The sequence below is a fragment of the Pipra filicauda genome, unplaced genomic scaffold, assembly GCF_003945595.2.
Source record: "Pipra filicauda isolate LSUMZ 115617 unplaced genomic scaffold, ASM394559v2 scaffold206_size1356665_pilon, whole genome shotgun sequence".
In the NCBI taxonomy this organism is placed as follows: Eukaryota; Metazoa; Chordata; class Aves; order Passeriformes; family Pipridae; genus Pipra; species Pipra filicauda.
In genome coordinates this window covers 349,541-370,457 of record NW_024104317.1, presented here as the reverse complement: position 1 = coordinate 370,457, position 20,917 = coordinate 349,541, and the positions used below count along the sequence as shown (strand labels likewise).

The 20,917-nt window shown below is 42.3% G+C and overlaps 1 protein-coding gene across 2 annotated transcripts; it reads left to right on the top strand.

The window, feature by feature from the left end:
- Positions 1 to 1,346: 1,346 nt before the first annotated feature.
- MELTF (melanotransferrin) lies at positions 1,347 to 20,893 on the top strand. Of its 2 annotated transcripts, XM_027738122.2 has the most exons (14): positions 3,436 to 3,657; positions 7,286 to 7,385; positions 8,700 to 8,882; positions 9,200 to 9,356; positions 10,240 to 10,307; positions 11,038 to 11,225; positions 11,408 to 11,588; positions 12,517 to 12,668; positions 13,059 to 13,155; positions 14,007 to 14,201; positions 15,789 to 15,945; positions 18,402 to 18,469; positions 18,564 to 18,751; positions 19,546 to 20,893. In XM_027738122.2, the coding sequence occupies exons 1-14, from the start codon at positions 3,436 to 3,438 to the stop codon at positions 19,822 to 19,824; spliced, it is 2,235 nt and encodes a 744-aa protein (XP_027593923.2). In that variant the 3' UTR covers positions 19,825 to 20,893. The 2 variants fall into 2 exon arrangements, with proteins under 2 accessions (XP_039236832.1, XP_027593923.2); XM_039380898.1 differs by lacking the exons at positions 11,038 to 11,225; positions 11,408 to 11,588 and having other exon boundaries at positions 1,347 to 3,657.
- Positions 20,894 to 20,917: the final 24 nt, after the last annotated feature.

Sequence of the window (20,917 nt, the reverse complement as noted above, 5' to 3'; positions counted from 1 at the left end):
AAGCCCCACTGCAAGCATCACGGAGGGCTTCGGATGTTAATCTGTGGGAAGGATGCAAATAATGCATCCTTTAAGAAATTTGGAAGGGCTCCAGTTTAGCATTTTAGACAACACAGGGATGATTAATTCCAGAGGCAGCCATAAGGTTTTATTTGGGAAGGAGATCTGGAGGGATCATTATGATTTTTTTTTTTTAAGTTCTTAACTTGAAATAACAATTAATTGACTCAGCTGTTGTCTTACAGTTGCTAGTAAGTGTTAAAGCATCCTGGCCAAATTGCAGTCAGATAGCTGAGTAACTAACTGCTGGAGGCATCCATGCCACACTCCTGGCTGTACAGGCTGTGTGGGATGCACACAGCTCTCCTTGTGTGTGAGGAGTCATGGCAGGACACAGCCATTCTGTTGCTGAGTGCTGAGCTGAGCAGTGGCAGTCAGCAGAGCAAAGCAGCACTCAATGGCTTTTATCTAAACCAAGTGTGTTACAGGCAGCTGCAGTTCATTGACTAATGAGACATGAAGAAAAGGGCAGCGCAAAGGAGTGTTGCTCTGTGAAAGCTATGCTAAAATTCACAGCAGCTTTTAACAGAGCTATTGTCAGCAAAGTTTTTACTTTTTCTGGGCCTCTCTAAAACCTTTAAAAAAATCAGAATACTTCGGCTATTTTATAGCACTTGCTATTAAGTTTCAGGAAATGTGCACTTAGCATGTGCTGTACCACCTGTAGAGTGTATGGGCTTTGCTGTTGTAAAAGCCTGGGTTTCTGGTTATAGCTTTATGAAATGACAGTGCTGAGAATACAGCATAAAGTGACCATCCTCTCAGTCAGATAAAGTGCTTACCTTGAATCTCCTCCTGCTTCCTGAGCCCCATGAGTAGGGAATACACAAAACTCAAAGTGAGGATTTGGTTCCACAGCCCTGCCTCACCTCTGTGTGCAGGAGTGTGGCTGTTTATCAAAGTCCATGGGTGGTGCCAAAGCAGTAACAACCTCATTGGTGCCTTCGATATTTTGCAATTTGCAGGTCTGAATTTTTTTTTTTTTTTTTGCTAGTGTAGAGACAGTGTGAGGAGAGCATGCTTTTTTTTCCAGTAGTCATTACGAGGTGACGTGTACCAAGGTAAGCAGGATAAATTGCTGAACAAAGTGCATCTGCAATTGAATGCTGCTGATTTTCACCTAAGACCAGGCTGGAGAGAGCACACTTGCAGAAGCCTTGATTTCTTGGGGTTCTGAAGGCTGGAAAAATCACAGATCCCAAAATTTTCACCATGAAGAGCTCCAGAAATGTCTTCTATCTTCTCTTCTTTCATGCTGGTAAGTGTCCTTCAAAACTTTGGTTGTAGCATGATGTCTTGGGTTCACCTCTGTGTGATGTGAGAGAGCAGAAGGAAACTAGAACCACTTCAGAACCAATCTCATGGCCAGGAAAATAAATAGAGGGAAATAATAGAAAAGGAGTAGAAAAGATACCACTGACTCATTGGTATCAAATGTTGCATTCCCTAAGCCCTGAATCTACTTCTTCTGGTGCAGTAGTGTCTGTTTCTCACAACAGTAAGAAACTTACTTTGTAAAAATAGAAATAATTACTTTATTTCACTTATGCTCTGTGCAACATGTTGGCTTTCCCCTGTCACTCCCAAATTCTAATGGTGAATGCTTTTAAATTCAGAGAGGCAAAATTGTGAATAAACTTGGGTTCAGAGACTGACCTGCTGTTTTATGATAGGAAGAGAGGCTAACTGCAGGCCTTGTCTGCACTCAAGCCCACTGCAGCTGGGTTAACTTGTAAATAAGGAGCCAGGACATTGCCCAGATCTGGCTTTCCTGCAACAACAAAGGTCGGCAGTTTGGAAAGGGACAAATAATTACCTGGTTTTGATGAGTGAGGAAAAAAATCAACAGATTATTACTGTTTCACTATTTTGGCTGAAACACGGAGCCAAATGAGCTTTATTTCATGTTTCAGGTGTGTATGGCTAATGATTTCTTCATCCTGTGTGTGTATATCTAAAACCAGAATGCTGAGGCTGAAGAATGGCACTTGGCAGATTTACATACTGAGGTGCTGACACCCCAATTTAATTTCTGTTGGCTTGTGTTTATGAAAAGAAAACCCAAACCCCTTTATCAATGAAAACTGGGGTTCTTCTTTCAGCCCCAAGGAATTAATGGTGAAAATTTCACCCAGGCAGATGAGGTACAGATTAAGTTTCTGTGAGGTGTGTTTTTATGATGACCCTGTCGTGCCTTTCTTCTGACCATCTCTTGTTTCTCAGAACTCCTGCAACTCAGAGGTGGGTAATTGTTTCTCCCTCTACTAGCACATACTGCCATTAAAACTTCTTGTAAGTTTTCCAAGTCTGACTTAATGTTTGTTGACAGCAGTAGAGTTGGCTCCCTGTTGCAGTGGAACAACAAGCCAAAACCGCTGTTTCAGTGTCGGGTTTTTTGGCATCAACAATCTTGTTTAGTCTGCAGCCACCCAGTCAGAGAACGTGCGTGGGAGCACTGTCGAGCACTAGTGGAGTAACTTTTAACTTGCAAAGTTGGATGTGGCATCTCAACTGCGTGACACTGGTGGGAAGTAGAGGGCCAGTTAGAGGTCTTAGAAAACCACATGACAAACAGCTTGCAGCAGACTCCAGCTTAAAAATCCATATTGTAGAAAAGCAGTAGAATGTTGTGCCCCCACTTACAGAAACGATCTGTGCCTGTTTGTCAGCATAAGCCATCCTCGCGTGTGCAGCCACACCGTTGGTGTTGGTGACATCTCCTTACAAGAGCAACCAAGTGTTTGTAGCTTTGAGACGTAGGAGGGTGGTGTTTGGACCTGCTGAAAGGCACCTTTCTTCACTGATTAATGGAAATCTCCACTACTAAACTTGAGTCTTTTCATTCATGGCACCACCCTCCCCTATTCATGGCTGTGGTTATGGTCTCTTATGAAAGAGTGTTTTGAAGTGACGAGTTTACTTTTTTAGTTTTCATAATAAGCCTAGTGGCAAGGCTCTTGAGCACTCAAGGTTGCTTTCCTAATTCAGACCAAAAAGGGCTGGGGCAGGACTCCAGGTACTAACCAGCAATAATTGAGACAAAGTTATCTTTAGGCAGTCTCTTTGGTTTTGTAGTGTATCATTTTAAATGCTTCTGACACGAGAAAAGATTATGTGTTCTGCAAAGTTTTAAGAACAGTCTAGACGCCCTGACCTATTCCATGGTATCTGTATTTCTTATGTCAGAAACAAATGCCATTGGGTTTCAGTATCTGAGTCTGACCCTGTCTTGTATTCAGTCCAAAAAACCTTCAATATTCATGGTAAGCAAAATGAAAGTGGGAATAATCTCTAAAGACCCATTGCTAAAAGAGCCCTGACTTTTTTCTGTTAGGGAGAAGCAGAATGAAAAGCTGGCTCTTTGGGAGCCATTAAATGGTAAGCTCTGTTTTGAAGGCGCTGATGTGTTTTATAATATTTTCTCTTGGTGTTGTGTTTGCAGCTCTTGGCCTGGAACATATCCGGTGGTGCACTGTCTCTGAGCAAGAACTTTCCAAGTGTAATGACATGAGTAAGGCCTTTGGTGAGGCTGGAATCCTCCCCACTCTGCAGTGCACAGCAGGGGGGTCAGCTGCCAACTGCACCCAGATGATCAAGGTGAGCTGTGGGGGACAGCAGTGTTATTGATTTAATTTCCCCACGTGCCTAATAATAATCCATTGGTGATGTACATGGCTCTGTGGTGAGTGTCTGACCATCCAGGCAGCCAACCATAGGCTTCTTGGCACTCATGTCTCTGAAAAATCAAAGCATATACTTTTTTAAAAAGTCATAATACTATTCATATGAACGTGAATGTCAGAATGGCCCCATGTCATCTGTTTGGCTGCTCACGTATGGCCAGTCATTAGAAACTCAGCAAAGGTCTTAAACATTTCCTCCCAAATGCTAATCTTTGATTTGAGAATTGTCAGATTTATTTAGCAGATATTTAAGAAGGGATGGAGGTATAAGATGCAGACAGTAGTTAAAGCTGTGCTGCTGAGCTTATAAGTAGATTGTATTTTGATAAACTCTGGATCAAACTCCTATTTCAGGGTCCGGTCATGGAAATTGCTGTATATACAGATGAGATGAGTGTAAAACCAAATCAAATCTCCCAACACCAGAGTACAAGAGAAAGACAAAGCAGGAAGTGGGGTGAGCAAAGGGCACGCAAACCCAGCTCTATTAATTCAACTGCCCAGAGTGTGCTCAGTTTCCAAAAGGAACATTGCTCTGGGGAAGGTTTGAAAGACTGAACATGTGGATTTGCAAAATGCTGTGTGCAAAATAATTCCCTCTTTAGGAGGTGGTAGGAGGCAAAACATGGATATTGGAAGAAATGTGGAGGCAGGTAATCATGGCTGCCTTCACTGGCAGAGTGTGGGGAAAGGGAAGGATGACTGGCTGTGTTAATAAGTAATAATACTGTGTAGACATGCCCAAGAATCAGGGTTTTGTGGAGGAAGTTAAGGCTGTCAAGGACAAGAGGTTCAGAGCAAGGAAAGGAGGTCTGGTAGAGCAGTTTGAAGGGAGATGAGGCAGATGATTGTGGCCAGATAAAAGGAACAAATTTCAAAAATTGGTATCTTGTAATTTTTGTCAACAGAAGCATAATGGCTGTCTGATTACTAAAACTACCTCATTGCCTCTTGATAAGTTCTGTTCTTGAGTGAGGAAGACTGTATTGAAGAATGTTAGGAGCAGATATTGATATATATGTGGATCTTTCCTTGGGATTAGACAAGAAATACATTCTAATGTCGGATCTTCCCAAAAGCACTCGGCTGATTGCTGCATTGCACAAGGGCACCTGTTAGACTCTGCAAAGCAGATTATTGAAAGGACTGGTGATTGTCTGCTTCTGAAATACAGAGCTCCCAGAATTGCATTTGTAAGCCATTGCAAGCAGCAGGCACCTTTCTAAAAACCTTGGATTCCTATAAAACTTGTTTAGCTGAACTCAGAAACCTGCAGGCAGATAGCATGAGTAAGTAGCTTTCTGATAAAATGAATTTTCAGTGTAAGGCTTCTGAAAAGACTTTGTCCTCGAGACCTCTTTTTTTTTTTCTTGTGCTAATAGTAATCTACTAAATATTTAAGCTGGCCTGCTCTGGGTAGGACTGTGTGGAACCCCTGTGTCTGCATCCCCACTGAACTCTGATCTTTGAGGCCAAAAGGAGTGGGACACAACGGCTGAAGAGGCAGAGATATGTTGTTCTATAACATTCTGTAACTTGGACTTAGTCCTGTGAATGTATTAGCACATGGATAAGGGAAAAACCCTTTTGTTTAAAAATTGAGAAATGTCTAAATATTTAACTAAGGAACCTGACAGTATTTAGTGTGACCAGAGCTGTTCTTCAACAGGTTTTCAAACACTTGTGTAGGTAATTCTCAAATGTTGTGACACACAGCAGTAAAGTTCCTCTGAAAATAATTAGCAAAGTATTACCAGCACACATATACTTATTAAAAAAGTCATATGTGGAATAGTCCCCGCTGTAATTGTGTGTATTTAAAGGAGAGACCTGTAGCTTGTAAACTAATTCATGTTTACAACATGAGGCATTTTTTGTCTTGTTCTGTTCTGCTATTTAGTCTGTTGACTAACAGCTATTAAGCTGTTGATCAGAGGCTCTGCTGCTAAACAGAGCTCAAAGGCTCAGCTTTCCAATCAGAAAAGTGCTTTTTGACATGGAAATATGGCCACATAACACAGTCTTTGGCTCTGTGGCCAGCTCTTTTCATTTCATCTGCTCTATTTTCTGTCAACCATCAATTCTAGAGGCTCATTTTGTTTTCCTGAGGGTAAGATCCTTCTACCTCCCACCTCCTCTCCTTCTCACTCTTGGATGTCCCTTCTAAACAACAGGCCATATTTGATTCCTAAGCTGTCTTGTGCTCTGCCCTTCACCAGTGGAATATCACATCTGGTTATTCCACAAAGATTGTGTCTATTCTTTAAGATGCAAATATGTCTGAACCCCAACTCCTCTTTAGGTTCTCTTGGATTCATTCAGCACTCATTTCACGAGAAGCAACTCTCAGGACATTGATTATTTTGGCTAATTAATGAATATAATCTTTTTTCTCCTTTGAGTCAAACAAATAAAGGATTTCAAATCACATGGCAACTTCAGATCTAGTCTAGCTGTCCACATCAACATATTACCTATGCTCTCATGTGATCCCTTAAAAAATTTTCAAGCTTTTTATGTGTCTCAGCCTGTGGGAAATTGCTGTGGTGTGCTGGGCAGCACAGTCCCAGCCCTGCTTTAACTAGTGCTTTGCAACGTCCCAAGGGATGGGTGAGCTAAATTACCCCCTCCAATGCTGAGCCAGAGGTTAAGCAAACTGATAAGAAACTTAGAGTCAGCTTAGAAATGCAAAATGTCACACTGCTGATTATTTTGTCAGCAATATCTTGTCTCTGTGTGAAATGCCCTCTCCTGGCTCCCACTAGTTTCAGTACACAGTGGGAGGTGGGTTCAGCTGGCCACAGGTGTGTGTACAGCAGTTCTCTCAGCCTTGCTGCTGAGGGAAGTGTCATCCTGTGCTATCCAGAGCAATCCTGCAGCAGGATTCCAGCCAGCTTGGTGTTGCAGTCAACAGAAAAATATGGTGGTGTTGGACACCTTCCCAGCAGTGGATGCCTCAGATTTGTATTCCCCCAGTTTTGAACAGCCTTTTTAGATTCTCTCCTCCTTCTTGGAAGCACACTGCCATCTGCTCCCTCCTCTGCCTGTGCGTGGAGGTACAAGCCAGTGTGCTTTAGTTGTTTTTGAGTACACTTTGGCATTCAGATTTTGCAGCCCCAGAAGACATTATTTTAAACTATATGTGTATGGTGTCAAAACTATATTTACTTTATTTAATCTTCAAGCTTTGGGGCACTAGCTAAAGATATGAATGAAACTCCAAATCGCTGGGCCTCAAGATTCATCACAGACCTGCAGGATCCATTTTAAGGTTCCTTGGGACTATTAAGACTAGTGAAGCCATCATAGTACAGAGCTGGTTTCTGCATTGTTTCTGAAGGAAGGCAGTTTTGAAATGCTAAAATCCCTCTTGGTAATTATTGTTCAGAAATTTGAGTGCCCTTAAAAATAACTGTTTGGAGAGAAGAAAACACACAAATGCAGACTAAGGGGCCTCCTCTTCTAAATTCAGGTGTACTCTAGCTGTTGATAAATACTGATAATTGAGTTTCAACATATATTCTGCCCTTGTGTCTGCACAGGATGATTTGGCAGATGCAGTGACACTGGACGGCCACTCGATTTACCAGGCTGGAAAGGAGAATGGTCTGAAACCAGTGGTTGGGGAAGTATATGACCAAGGTATATTCTGACTAAATAACTTTTAGATGACTTAAAATGCACAAGAATTTACTGTTTCCATTTTATTTGGGGTCCTCCCCTGTAAGACTAAACAGTAGATAGTGGTCAGGTTCCTTCTTAGTTGCTCCTGCCTGTAACAGAGTGTGTGGGGAAAGAGGAGATGCCAGGCTGGGGCCAAGTCTGTCCTGAAACAGTTGGGTCAGAGTAGCTATTCCTGAATAGGTTTGTTGGGTTGGGTTTTATTTATTTTTTACTGTCTCACTGCTTACTGTCTTCTCTGTTCCATACTTTTCAGATCACTGAATTACAAAGCATAAATTGTTGAGGTTTATCTCTCAAACCCGTACAATTAGAATAATTAGATTTTGGTTTTAGTAGTGTGTATGATTGCCTGCTGGAGGAAAGGAAGTGCTGTTTCTGCTCCTTGTCTAGGTGACGTTAAGCTTTGAGTTCCTTTCAAGGCAGAGACAATAATTCAGTGGTGACTTGTCATCTTGACTAAGGGCTCAGTATCAGCTTAGTTGTGTAGTTCAGAGCTGGATGATGTTGCACATCACTTTAAGAGAACCAAAGGAAGGAAAAACTCTGGAAGCAGTCTGCAGGCAGTTGTGTCCCACCACTCTATTGTGAGATGGAGTTGGATTTGGTCTGTAGCTGGGTCTAAGTGTCATATGGTCAAAGGCATCCTCAGAAGTGCTTGTTGGGCACTTGAGGTCTTGGATCATCTACATCATGACTTGGGTGAGGGAACTGTACTTTGGCTTCTGAAAACCAAATAGGCCTCATTATCCAGAGGTTGGCTGTCTCTATTACTCAGATTATGAGCCTCAAATCAAAGAAAAGTGAATGAAATTTAATGATTAAGTCAGATTGAATGACCTTATGGTCACTTCAGACCCTCAACTCTTGACTCTTTGAGTTATATCAAACTGTGAAACAAAAAGAATGAAATGAGCTCTGGTGCTCCAGGGATGTCAGCTTGCTCTGCTGTATCAAAATTAAGATCAACTGGGGAATAAATTATATTGGTTTCAATTCAATCAAAATACATTTAGAATCATGGAAAACTTCTTCCAGAAAGGAAAAACAGGGTGACCTTCGAAGTTAGAGCAGATTGCCTGTGGACTTTAAGACAACGCACACTGAAAAAATAATGGGGGACATTGATTCACAGTCAGCAGGTTCTCACCAAGGATGTTAACAGTGTAACTTGCCCGTGGGCAGGGGAGCCACAAGAGGCCACAAATCAATGTATCTCACTGTAATGCTGATGTGAGGCTACTTATCTTGCTTCTCTTTCTTCCTATGCTGCAGAGATTGGAACTTCCTATTATGCTGTGGCTGTGGTAAAGAAGAGCTCCAACATAACCATCAACAGCCTGAAGGGTGTGCGTTCCTGTCACACAGGGATCAACAGAACTGCAGGCTGGGATGTGCCAGTGGGTTATCTGACTGACAGTGGGCGCCTGGCAGCAATGGGATGTGACCTTCCAAAAGGTAAGAGTTACAGGGCAAAGATCTGTTCTTCAGCAATACCTTTCTGAGTGGTCTTGGGCCCCTGTGTGTGAACAGAAACGTGTGGTTCAGCTGCTTTTTTGTTCCTTGGCTTCGATGATGCTTGCACCAGGGAATAGACCTAATGTAGGTCTGACAAAGACTGCAGGGTTTTTGGTTTTTAAACTTGGAAACCATCTTTTAAGAAAAAAATGACTTATGCCTTCTAAATCTCTTCAGAGATGTGCTGTGTTAAAATGAGATTGTAGGATCTTGTTTTTTCATGGCTAAAAAATGTCTCATTCTAATTTCGCTTTTAGCTGTAAGTGAATATTTCAATGCAAGCTGTGTTCCTGGAGCAAATGGTGTCAACTATCCCAAATCCCTTTGTGAGCTCTGCATAGGGAATTCGGCTGGAGAGCACAAATGCGAACGAAATTCCCAAGAGCAATACTATGACTACAGTGGGGCTTTCAGGTAAAAATTATGTCTCTGTCAATCTTTTTATCACTGTGCTCTCTCTATAGACACCAGTCTAGGCTTCACTGACTGGAAATTGAAGCCATAGAGCTTCCAGTTTATCTTGCTAGAAAATCTGCAGTTTTGTTAGGACAACCATGCTTTTAACCTAACTGAGCAAAAGTAATTCTTAACCCACTATTTCAAGTATTAATACCTGAGTATTAAAACCAAATGGATATTTAGCACATATATGGGGCAGGAAAAGCTCTATTTGCTGTTTGTTTTGTCCAGCAGCTGTTGACAAAATCAGAGTGTTTGTTTCATCAGACTTTACTGACTTTATCTTTCCCAGTAAAACCTGATGGTGTTTGGAGTCTGAGAGCTGAACTGTTGCCCTACTTGGTTATCTCAGTCATCCCACCTCAGTGGCACTGAATTATCGACTTGCTCTGCCTCCATTTTTGCACACCAATCCCTTATTTTCCTCTTTTCTGTCTGTGTGCTGTGTTGGAGCTCCCAGTCCCTGAGTAATAGCATTAACTGAGCAAGGACAGAATTTGCTTACAAGAAACACTTGCTCCTTGCTCCTTCCTGCACATTCCCCAAAGGATTGTGTGACTGCCTTAGACAGAGAAACTGTCCTGGACAAAAAAGGTCATGGTTTTTGTCCCAGGCAGCACTGAACATGTTGTCCATGTTCACCAAATGACAATGATAGTTTACTTCATGCTCTAACAGCCACTAGTCTCTGCCTTGAGCAAAACTCTCAGCACAAGGAAATAGGTCAGTGTCTGTGTCTGATGGAACGGAGCACAGAGCCCTCGGGCTGTCGGCAGTGGCCAGTGCACAGGAGCTGGGTTTTGTAATGCATCTTTGTGCTTGGATTTATATCTATTAGGTGTTTGGCTGAAGGTTCTGGAGAGGTTGCTTTTGTGAAGCACAGCACAGTGCCTGAAAATACAGATGGTGAGTAATCCTGAAGCTTGTTGAATAATGGCTGCAAGGTCTGAAATACAGCGTCTGTAATGACAGTATAATATCAAATGTTTGATGTATTTTGAATTGAGGAATCAGCAAATAAATGCTGTGATAGGGAAAACATGTACCCACAGAGGTGTGCACCAGGAGACAGAATCCATGGGATTTTTTTTTTCTTGATACTTTCAATAAAGGTTAGAGGTGGAATCTTAAGCTGCTTTTGGAAAGAGAATTTCAACAGCAGTAAATTATTTTTATATAGACCTGGGCTGTTACATTGCTCCAGCCTACCAAGGGATTTCAGCAGAGTAGCAGAAAGTAAACAACAGGTTACCTGCCCTATCTGGCACTATGTGAAAACCACCTTGAGCATATCATTGCTTTAATATCATGGACCTGTCTGACCCAGTGGAAAGAAAAACCAGAAAAATGTTGCCCATGATCCTAAACTTAGGGATGCTCTTGATACTGCTGCAGACCCCAGTACAGCTCAGTGCAGTCTCACAAGTGTTAAGCTGTCTGTTGTCTCATCAGACGTAAAGAACTAGAGGACCCCAAAGGTGCACGGGGTGTGTTGTGCCATCAGGAATAGCTCAGAGATGCTCAGGAGGTGCGTGTCCTGCTCCACGTGTGTGAGTGATGTTTAGAGAAGGCTTGGAGCCAGGAGCATCAGCCCCACCTGAGGTCTGTTCCATAAGCATGTCCTCTCTGATTTCAGGAAGAAGTTCTTTCTTGTGGGCCCAGCGGCTTCGCTCCCAGAACTTCCAGCTCCTGTGTCGCGATGGCAGCAGAGCTGAAGTGTCAGAGTGGAGAACCTGCCACCTGGCCCGAGTCCCAGCTCGCGCCGTGGTTGTGCGGCCTGACACAGATGGAACAGTTGTCTTCCAGCTCCTAAACCAGGGACAAGTAGGACACCGTTTTTTCATCACTGTGTTGCATTTTAGAAGGGTTCTCCCACCCCTCTTGGTGAACTGAAGACAGGATATCTGGGCACCTTCGGCTCTGTGGGGTTTGAAGGGGTATGGGATGTCATAGATCCCAGGCAGAGGGATGTCTGACAGGTGCTTTTTTCTTCTTTAACATTACAGCAAAGATTTAATGGGGTGGGTGCCAAGTTTCAGATGTTTGACTCTGCAGCCTACGGTGCCCAAAATCTTCTGTTCCGAGACTCCACGACAGAGCTCGTTGCAATCACAGCTCAGAATTATCAAGCATGGCTGGGTGATGAGTATCTTCATGCCATGCAAGCTCTGAGCTGCGACCCCAACAGTAAGTTGTCTGTAGATTCCTACTTATAACAAAGAACAAAGATAGGTGATAGCAGAGATCATGTTCGTTCTGGTTTTTCTCCTCACTCTTGGAGGGTTATGGCAAGGTGCCAGTCTGATCTTTGAGCTTGCAGAAAGGTCACCTTTTGATAGAAACAATATCACATTGCAGAATACTTTCCTGTGCAAATTGGCACGCTCTGTGTGTTATAAGATCAGGCATTTTTTATCCTTTCTGGTATATGGAGACATTCATCTGGTAAACTGCTACTGTTACTTGGTACTTAATTTCTTACCTGCTGACAAGGGGAAATAATAATGCACTGCTGCACAAATCCTCAGGTAGTCTATAAAAATGTATGAATGGATTTCCTCCAGAAGCTGAAGGAAATCCTCAGTTGCTCTTTACTGAAGCATTATGGTCTTTCCTACTATCAGAAGAAAGTAGAAATTACTTGATATGCCTTCTGGGAAAGTCAAAAAGACAGGTTGTAAGAATCTCTGCCTTAAGAAGTTTAATAATCCTGCCAACTGAGCCTCCAGACACGCTCTGTGCTGTGGCAAAGCCCCTCACCTTGCAGACTTGTGTCTTGTGGGCGCTGCTCCGTGACTGTCGGGTGTGAGGAAGTCTGTGTTCAGGGAGACTTTTTGATGCACTCAACTAACACATTATGGCTGTGCTTAATGGTCAGCAATTGTAGAAGTTGTTGTTCCTTTGCTATGGATGGGTTTGCAGTGTGAACATAACTGCTAATCTGGAGTGCCCTGGTTCCTGATCAGGTGGAAGTCTGAGCTGGAGGGATGGGGAGCAACACAGAAGCAAACATTTTCCATAACATGTGTGGAATGTGTAACAGGGGGCAGCGTGAATCCCTCCTTGTCTATTGAAAAGAAAGTGAATGTATTATTTGCTTTTTAATTTTGTGCAGCCTTGCCAGAAAGCCTGAATTGGTGTGTTGTATCCACTGAGGAGATTTGGAAGTGTGGTGAAATGGCTGTTGCCTTTAGGAAAAAGAATTTGAAACCAGAAATTCAGTGTATTTCAGCCAAGACAAAGGAAGAGTGCATGGAGATGATCCAGGTAGGCTGCTCTAATCCTTGTGCAATAAACCAAATGAACAGAAACTGCTCCCTGCTGGGTTAGAGATACCTGTGTGACCAGTAGGAACACTGGATTTTAAGGAGGTAGCTCAGGTGGTATGGATGGGCCTGAACCCTGATGATCTTCAGCTGTGATGAGGGCACTGTTGCCTGTCTAACTGAAGCCTGTATGTGTGAAATCTCCTGTCATTGTTTCACTGATGATGCTTCGTGCACATTTTGGAAGTTTTCTTTAGCAGTGTATTGCTATTTTGCTGTAAGCCTTGCCCTTCAAGGTCCAACAGGTGTGATGCTCAAGGTGTCATTGTTGTAGTGGGGAAAGTATCTTCTGTTTTTTCACAGAAATCCTACATTTTCTTATATTTTTCAGAAAAAGGAAAGTGATGCCGTAGTTCTGGGTGGAGCTGATATTTACACAGCTGGGAAGACATATGGCCTTGTACCAGCTGCTGGAGAAAGTTACTCTGGTAAGAAGGTCGGGAAACATAAATATAGACCTTATTTTTCCAGGTTGTTTGAAAACAGCTCTAAAAGCACAGGCCTTTGTCCCTAGCCCTGCTGGGAATGCTGTTTTCAAATACATGAGAATTATTACCCCCACAGCATGGATAGATGAGGAAATAAGTATGAGATGACACTTCTACAGTGAGTCAACTTTTATCTGTCCTGCTACAGGACCAGGTTGAGTCTTTGACAGTTTTGAATTTTGGAGTTCTTTATTTGTCTTTTCAATTCTGCAAAAAAATATTTACAATGGAAAAAAGTAGTATTCACAAAGTCGAAATATTTTTAACAGAAACAAAAATACAGAAGTTACACAGTAGATTCTAGTTAAAAGCAAATTCTTCCTGTCAATATGGCTGCTTCAGAGTCACCAATGAAAAGTGGCCTTGTGTCCATGATGTCACTTAAGGTAGAGTTTCAATATTATGCAAAACTCATTGATGTTTTAATACAGGTTTGAGGTTTTCACATAAAAATAACTTCTTAAAGCAGATTTGCTAAGTGACTAATGACCCAAATGTTGTTTTTCAGAGGGATGTATTTGTAAGAGCTAGCATTAACAAGAACACTTTCCTGTCTGTCTCTAGTTTATTCAGCTCAGGTGCAGCAGTGCCAGCTTACAGGCTATAGATGAATGCAGCAGTGTGAGGTAGTAGAAGTGAAGAGTAATTCCATGTGCATCCATACTTCCTGACTAGCTGAATGTTGGTTCAATTAAGTTGGCACCTGATAAGAGTAATGAATCTGTAGATGATCACTGAGCAGTGGAAATGCTGAAGGGATGCTGTAATGTGTTGTGGTTTTTTTCTCCAAGCTAATGACAGCAGCAATGCATACTATGCTGTGGTGTTAGTGAAACGAAATCTGTCCAATGCATTCACCATCAGTGACCTGAAAGGGAAGAAATCCTGCCACACAGGACTTGGGAGAAATGCTGGATGGAATATTCCCATTGGCATACTAATTAAGAGGGGGATTATTAAGCCCAGAGACTGTAATATTCCTCAAGGTAAGACAACAATACTACATATCAAAAATACAGTAATAGTTTAATGATAAACTTTAATTAGGCAAGTAAGTTCGATATTTTATAGCTCTGTATTAACCATATTTGTTTGTGAAGGGGTATTGTGTTTTTAATATAACGATTTGAAATTTTAAGTTTGCCACCAGAGTGGACTAGTGGGGGGGTCTAACTGAGAATGTTACATCTAACACAAAAGTATTCCTTTCCTTTATCAAAAAATCAGTGGTTAATTCAGGTTGGACAGGACCTTTGGAGGTCATCCCTAGTCCAACCAACTGCTCAAAGTAGATCTGATAGTCCAGATTGCTCAGTGCTGTGTCTAGGGAGGTTCTGAGTAACTCCTAGGATAGAGATTATATACATCATCTCTGGACACTGTCCCAGTATTTGACCATCCTTGGTATAAAGAGTTTTTTTCTTGTACCTAATCAGAATTTCCTTCCTGTCACTTTGGTTCTGTTACTTCTCATCCTTTTGCTCTGCATCCCTGAGAAGGATCTGTCTTTGTCTTCCTGAGAAACCTGCTATGTGAATGAAGACAGCAATACAGTGTTAGTTGTCTTATCTCCAGGCTGACCAAACCCACTTCTCAGCCTGGTAAGTGCAAGTTGTGCTTCAGCCTCTGGGCATCCCACTCTCCTACTGTATTTGCTCTGGAATGTCCATGTCTTTCTAGCACTGGGAGCTCAGAACGTGGCACAGATGTCAGAGGAGAACCACTGCTCCCTGACTGCTCCATTAACATACCCCAGAATGCCATGAGCTTTCATAGGCACAAAACCATGCTGATGACTCTTGATCAACCTGTTGTCCACCAGGATCCCCAGATACCTTTTTTATACAGAGCTGTTCTTCAGCCTGCCAGCCTTCCATGTTCTTACCCCATCCTAAAAGCAGGATTCTGCATTTGCCTTTGTTGAACTTTGAGGTTCCCGTCAGCCTGTTTCTCCAGCATGACCAGACCCATCTCAATGGCAGTCCTGGCCTCAGTGTATCAAAATGGTGAAGTTTATTCCAGCTTTCAGAAATGCATTTGAAGAGTCCATTGCTTTTCGTATTCAATCAGCTTATTATGTTGTCTTGAAAATCCTGCTTTCACACCTGACTGCCTTGGTTTTTGCTTGAGGAAATTGACCCAAATCAGATATCAATAATAGTCATAGAAAATAGAGATGACTCCCCTCTAGAAAGTAATTCCAGCTCTGGGATATCATTGCAGTAAATGATGTATCTCTTCATCTCTGTCTGGAATTTTATTATGTTATTTTCAAAGTGCATTAGGTAGTTCAACAAGAAAGGGATCTGTTACCATAGAACTCCAGGTTCTAATTTTGCTTGCCTATTTCCTATCTCCTGGGAAGCTCTTTGGTTTCATTACCTAGTCAGCTAAACAGTGCTTTGAAAATATCTTAGAAGTTCTAGTTTGTGAATTCCAGTAAGGCAGCTGTAACTCCTGTTTCTAGTGTTCTACTGAAACCTGCATTGGTTATAACTTCATGATGGTATAACTGCTTGTTTTTGTGAAGAGTCCACACTTTTCGCTACTTGTGTTGGTTTGTCTTTCCCCAGCTGTGAGTGAGTTTTTCTCTGCCAGCTGTGTGCCTTCAGCTGAGCAGGACAATTACCCATCAAAACTCTGTCAACTCTGTATTGGGGACGAGAGTGGAAACAATAAATGCAGTGCAAGTAGCCGAGAACGTTATTACAGCTACAGTGGAGCCTTCAGGTAACTCATACATGTGGTTGTTATTTGTCAGTTTGTCAAAATGCAAGGAGGACCTAGTTTCCATCCCAGTGAGCAAACAGTGGCTACAGCATGTGCTGTAAATGAGGTGGGACATGTGTCCCCAGATGTCTTCCCCAATACAGGTCACTAGATCACGTCCAAGCCTTTTGCCACCTTCCTGGTCTGCAGACAACCACACTAACAGCCCTACCCATCTGTCTGTGTACACAGCACCCACCCAGTGAGAACCAAAGAGATTGTCATCAGTCTCCAGTTTTGCTTTAATCTAGTGCAGACAATCTGCAACTCTGAATGGGCAGGTCATCCATAGAGAACTCCAGCAGGGAAGCAGGCACACAGTAGCCAAGATCTGGCTGCTGTACGTCCATGCAGAGAGTGACAGGCTAGTGGCAGGGACCCAGGAGTGAGTGTTCACTACTGATTCATTGGTGGCTGTATTTGAAAGTAGATTTCTGGACAGCACAAACAGCTATGGCCAATGTTCAATTGCCAAATCCTCTTCAAAACAAAATATGTTAAAAATACAGGAGGAAAATAGTGGAATAAATAGTGGAACAAAATGTAATAAATACATTGTGTTACTGTATACATGTACGTATGGGGCCATACTCAAGGACTGTGAAACTCTTGGATATGGAACAAGCACTTCCTTTTCCTGACCTTCACCTCTGAAGGTAATGGTGCATGTAACAGCTGGCAGAAAGCCATCTTTTTCCTTCAGAGAGGAGATTTCAACAGCAGCTGCCTAGTAAATAGTGAACTTCTAGGCTTAGATAACTACTTTTTGCAAACCTATTTAGTTGTGTCCAGCTGCTGTGCTGTGGTACATGCCTTGCAGGCAAACTCCAGATCCTCTGCTTACCTCGTGGAATAACAGAGCCAGCTCCCAGTCAGCAGATAAATGAGCAACAAATGCCATTACAGGCTGTATGAGCCTTGTTCATATTCTAAGCCTGTGCCTTTGATAATAGTGCCCATACAGTCAAACTTTATACGGAAATCACTTTTTGGTTTTAATAGAGAAGATGTTTAGTTCATTGAGTGATGTGCAAAGTTTTAGGTGTTTAAAAGGTTAGGATTTGGGTGCAAAAATGGAGGATAACAGTCTTCTACAAGATAGGGGTGGGTTTGGCTCTGACACTTAGGTGATCCTCTCTGAAAGAAGACTGAGTTATGGAGGTAATTGAGATGAGCTTAGAATTCACCTCCAGATTTTCTTCAGCTCTGGCTGTCTTCAGACTAACTAGACTAAAAGTATGAGAAGGCATTCAGTTTGTGTATATCCCATTGCCTTGGGCAAATTAAACTGTGCAGAGTAGTGAAAAATCTGTCAGGAACAGCTTTTTCTGATGGGGAAATGCACTGAACAGCACCTGCTGAGTTCTCATTCTCTGCATGACAGTGTCAGCCACAGGGCGATAAGACCTTTGATTATAACTGCTGATGTTAAACCAGGTGCAATTGAAATATATGTATTTTTGGTAACTGTTAGCAGTGATACCTTTCCCTCACATTTTGTACTGCATAAGCCATGCACAGTTACAGCTTTACATTATTTGATTGGTGGGTTTAATTATCTTGTTTTAAAAAGTGCTTCTGGAAAACATTTGTAGAATAAACTGCAAGGAACCACCATTGAACTGTTACCCACAGATCATCTGCAACCACACACTGCCCAAAATACCTGGGAAGATAGATCCTTTTTGCTAGTTCACCCAGCTCACTGTTTTGAGGTCGATGTTATTTATGTATTTCTTACTGAGTAGAGCAATTACTGTGCATTTCTCCTGTCTGTTGACTTCATATTTCAGGCTTAACACAAAAATCTCTGAACAGCCTGTGGTGCCTGTTGCACTGTGCACTAGAGAACACCACAGGGTAACATGCTGGTAAAGGTGTGTGTTCTACACCTCTGCCCTGGCACTCTCTGTAATGGGATATCACACTCATAGGAGAGGAGGTGACTTTTAGGGTGCCCTTGGCATGTTGGGCTGCTCCTCCTTCAGAAAATTGGAGGAAACTGAACTTAGCTCTGGAACAGTGCCCTTAGCAACTGCAGTTAGATTAACTGGAGATCTCTAATGTACAGGACTGTAAATGCTGCACTATCACATAATAGGTCTTCTATTTCTTTGCTCATCTAATACTGGCCTTTTCTGTTGTATCTCACACTGGTTTTAATACTATTTTTCTACTGTATTCCTCTCTTAAAATTCTTGATTGAGAATATTTTTTTAATGCTTTGCAAAGATGTTGCTTTTCCCTCCTTTCAAGATGCCTAATTTCTCTGTTTTTTCTTATTACCTTTGGGTCCAGTACATTTTTTTGCAGGAATGTATGTAAGAAAAATTGTATTCTAAACCTATGAGTTTTATAAAAAATGTGGTTCACATAAAGATGCTTTGAATTGAATTTATATCTTTGACTTCCTTTAGGTGCCTGGCAGAGGACTCTGGGGATGTGGCCTTTGTGAAGCACTCGACAGTGTTTGAGAACACAGATGGTACTTACTTTTACACAGCTTTTTATTATAATTCATTATTTTCTCTTGCTCTAAAGCATTCAATGAGTGACAATGACCGGCTTCTTTTTTTCAGGTAATAACACTGAGAGTTGGGCCCAAAACTTAAAGTCCAGTGATTTCCAGTTACTGTGTCCAAATGGTGCCCGTGCTGAAGTCACTCAGTTTGCTGACTGTCACCTGGCTCAGGTGCCAGCTCAAGCCATTATGGTTCACCCAGATATCAACGTTTTTGCTCTGTATGGACTACTGGACAAAGCCCAGGTATTAATAATCCATTTATTTTAGGGGGGGAGTCTTATATGGTTTAACACAGTTCAAAGATAAAGACAACAGGACCATTCTGCCATATCATGGGACCGTGCAGAGCCCTGTTGTTGGGAGTGTGACAGAGAAGGTAAAATACAACCCATGTCATTCTCCCGGTAAAACCACCCTGGTGCACAAGGGATTTCAACTTTTTGCCCAGCCACTGGTTGCAGTAGTAATTTTCCTGGAGCTTAAGGTGTTTTCCCATGACTTTTCCATGTTTCTGCATGACTTTGAGGTCTACAGGGAATAGAGTACATGCTAACGCTTTTCCATTCTGGAATTTTCCTAGGAGTGCAACAGAACACTGCTGGATATATTTATGCTGCAGCCTGTGCAGGGTGAACCATCTGCCTGGCTGCTTCAGAGAGGTTCCTCTCCATACTGAAGTTAACTTGTTCAAAAGCAATACTGAGTATCTCCATGCTAGGATTCAGTCATTTCTGTAACTCCTGGGCAGACAAACTCTACATTACAGAACAACATTTAGGCAGAAGAATTTTTTTAAAAACTACAGCTCTTTCCAGATAGTAACTAAAAAACCATAATCACAAATGCTGTTCTTGTAATTGCCTGTGGCAGAATTCTGTTTCTGATCTACTGGAGCGTCTAAAAGCAAACGCGTAAGAGATTCTGCAATTGTGTATGAATTTTTCATCTACAAAACAGTTCCTACTGTCTTTCATGTTGAACAGGAGGAATGTGGCACTTTATCTTGCAAAATACTGAAACCTCTCCATTATTTTCAGGTCTACTTTGGAAATAGCAGCAATGGAAATGGATTCAAAATGTTTGATTCTTCAACTTTTCAAGGAAAAAACTTGATCTTTAAGGATTCAGCTGTTGAGATTGTGCCATTACAAGAGAAGAGAACATACACAGAATGGCTGGGGAGTGAATATGTTGAGTCCCTCGAAGGGATGCAAACACCACAGTGCTCTGGGGCAGGCAATAAGATAACACAGTACTCCTTTGTGGCTGCAGTCATTCCCCTTCTTGTTTTGTGTCACATACAAGGCTTGGACTAGGACGGTTCAAATGGCAACTTCCAGGCCACCTCTGCCCGACCACCTTCTCCTCAGAAAAGCTGTTTGGATAATGTGCTGTGCTAACATTTGAATGCCTCTTCCTGCCTCTTGCAGGGCAAGTGCCAACAGCACCTGCTCATCAGGAGAGTGGGATGGGGCTGGAAGCTGCCCCGTCTGTGTGGATGGAGTGGAATTTGTGGCAGAAGCCAGCAATACAGTATCAACATGGTTTACAAGATCAGTCCAAACCTGGAGCATCTCTGCCATCGTTGCTGATGTTGAACCATTCAGGATTTCCAAGTATTGTTAGATGGATACTGGTTTTCTGACCTGTAGAAGAATTTCTGCATGTTGGAAGGCAGTATCAAAAACCTTGTCTAGTGAATCCTCTCTGGCTTCCTGGCTGGTTAAGTTCAGACTGCACATCCCTGCTTAACCCATCCTACCCAGTTCCTCCCGAGCTCTGCTGCCATAGAGGCAAGTGCACAGAGGATGGACAGGCTGTGGACAGAGACCAGTTTAGAAAACAGCTGAACAGCTGTGGACAAAGTCTTCCACCCTCCAGTAGAAGGAAGTAGGGGAAATTTCCAAAGACACTGGACAAAAAAGAAGCCCAGAGAGACTTGGAGGGGACTACCTGTTGACAGAGAAAAGGACAAATCCATATGTGAGCATCCACTGAGCTTGTTGACTTTACCACACCCAGTACTCACAAGATATCCTGTGATCTTTAATCTGATGCAGTCTCCATCAAGAACCTTCTGGTTCTCCTCCTTCCACACAGGGCTCTCCTGAGTGCCCGTGCATGAAACTTGTATTTGCTGTAGGTGAAACAAAAGTACTTCACTTCTGAGTAACCATTTCTGTTTCTACTGGCTGTAGAATGTGGATTTTATTTTTATCCATAGCTGCACTAACCATGAATGTTGCTGTGCTGCTGGCAGGCACTGTCTTCCTACCTGCCTCATGATCCTGGGATGAACAGACATTCAGTGTAAAAACAGATAATAATCATGTAAATAAGTGAAAATAACAAATAAATATGAGAAGTAATTACACTTTAACCAAACTGCAGCCTGATAGCTAAACTACT

Excerpts from the sequence above, each read along its gene's own strand:
- MELTF (XM_027738122.2), top strand. The coding sequence starts at position 3,436 with ATGGTAAGCTCTGTTTTGAAGGCGCTGATGTGTTTTATAATATTTTCT. Across the intron at positions 3,658-7,285 it reads ACTGCACCCAGATGATCAAG|GATGATTTGGCAGATGCAGT; the intron begins GTGAGCTGTGGG and ends GTGTCTGCACAG. Across the intron at positions 18,470-18,563 it reads AGTGTTTGAGAACACAGATG|GTAATAACACTGAGAGTTGG; the intron begins GTACTTACTTTT and ends TCTTTTTTTCAG.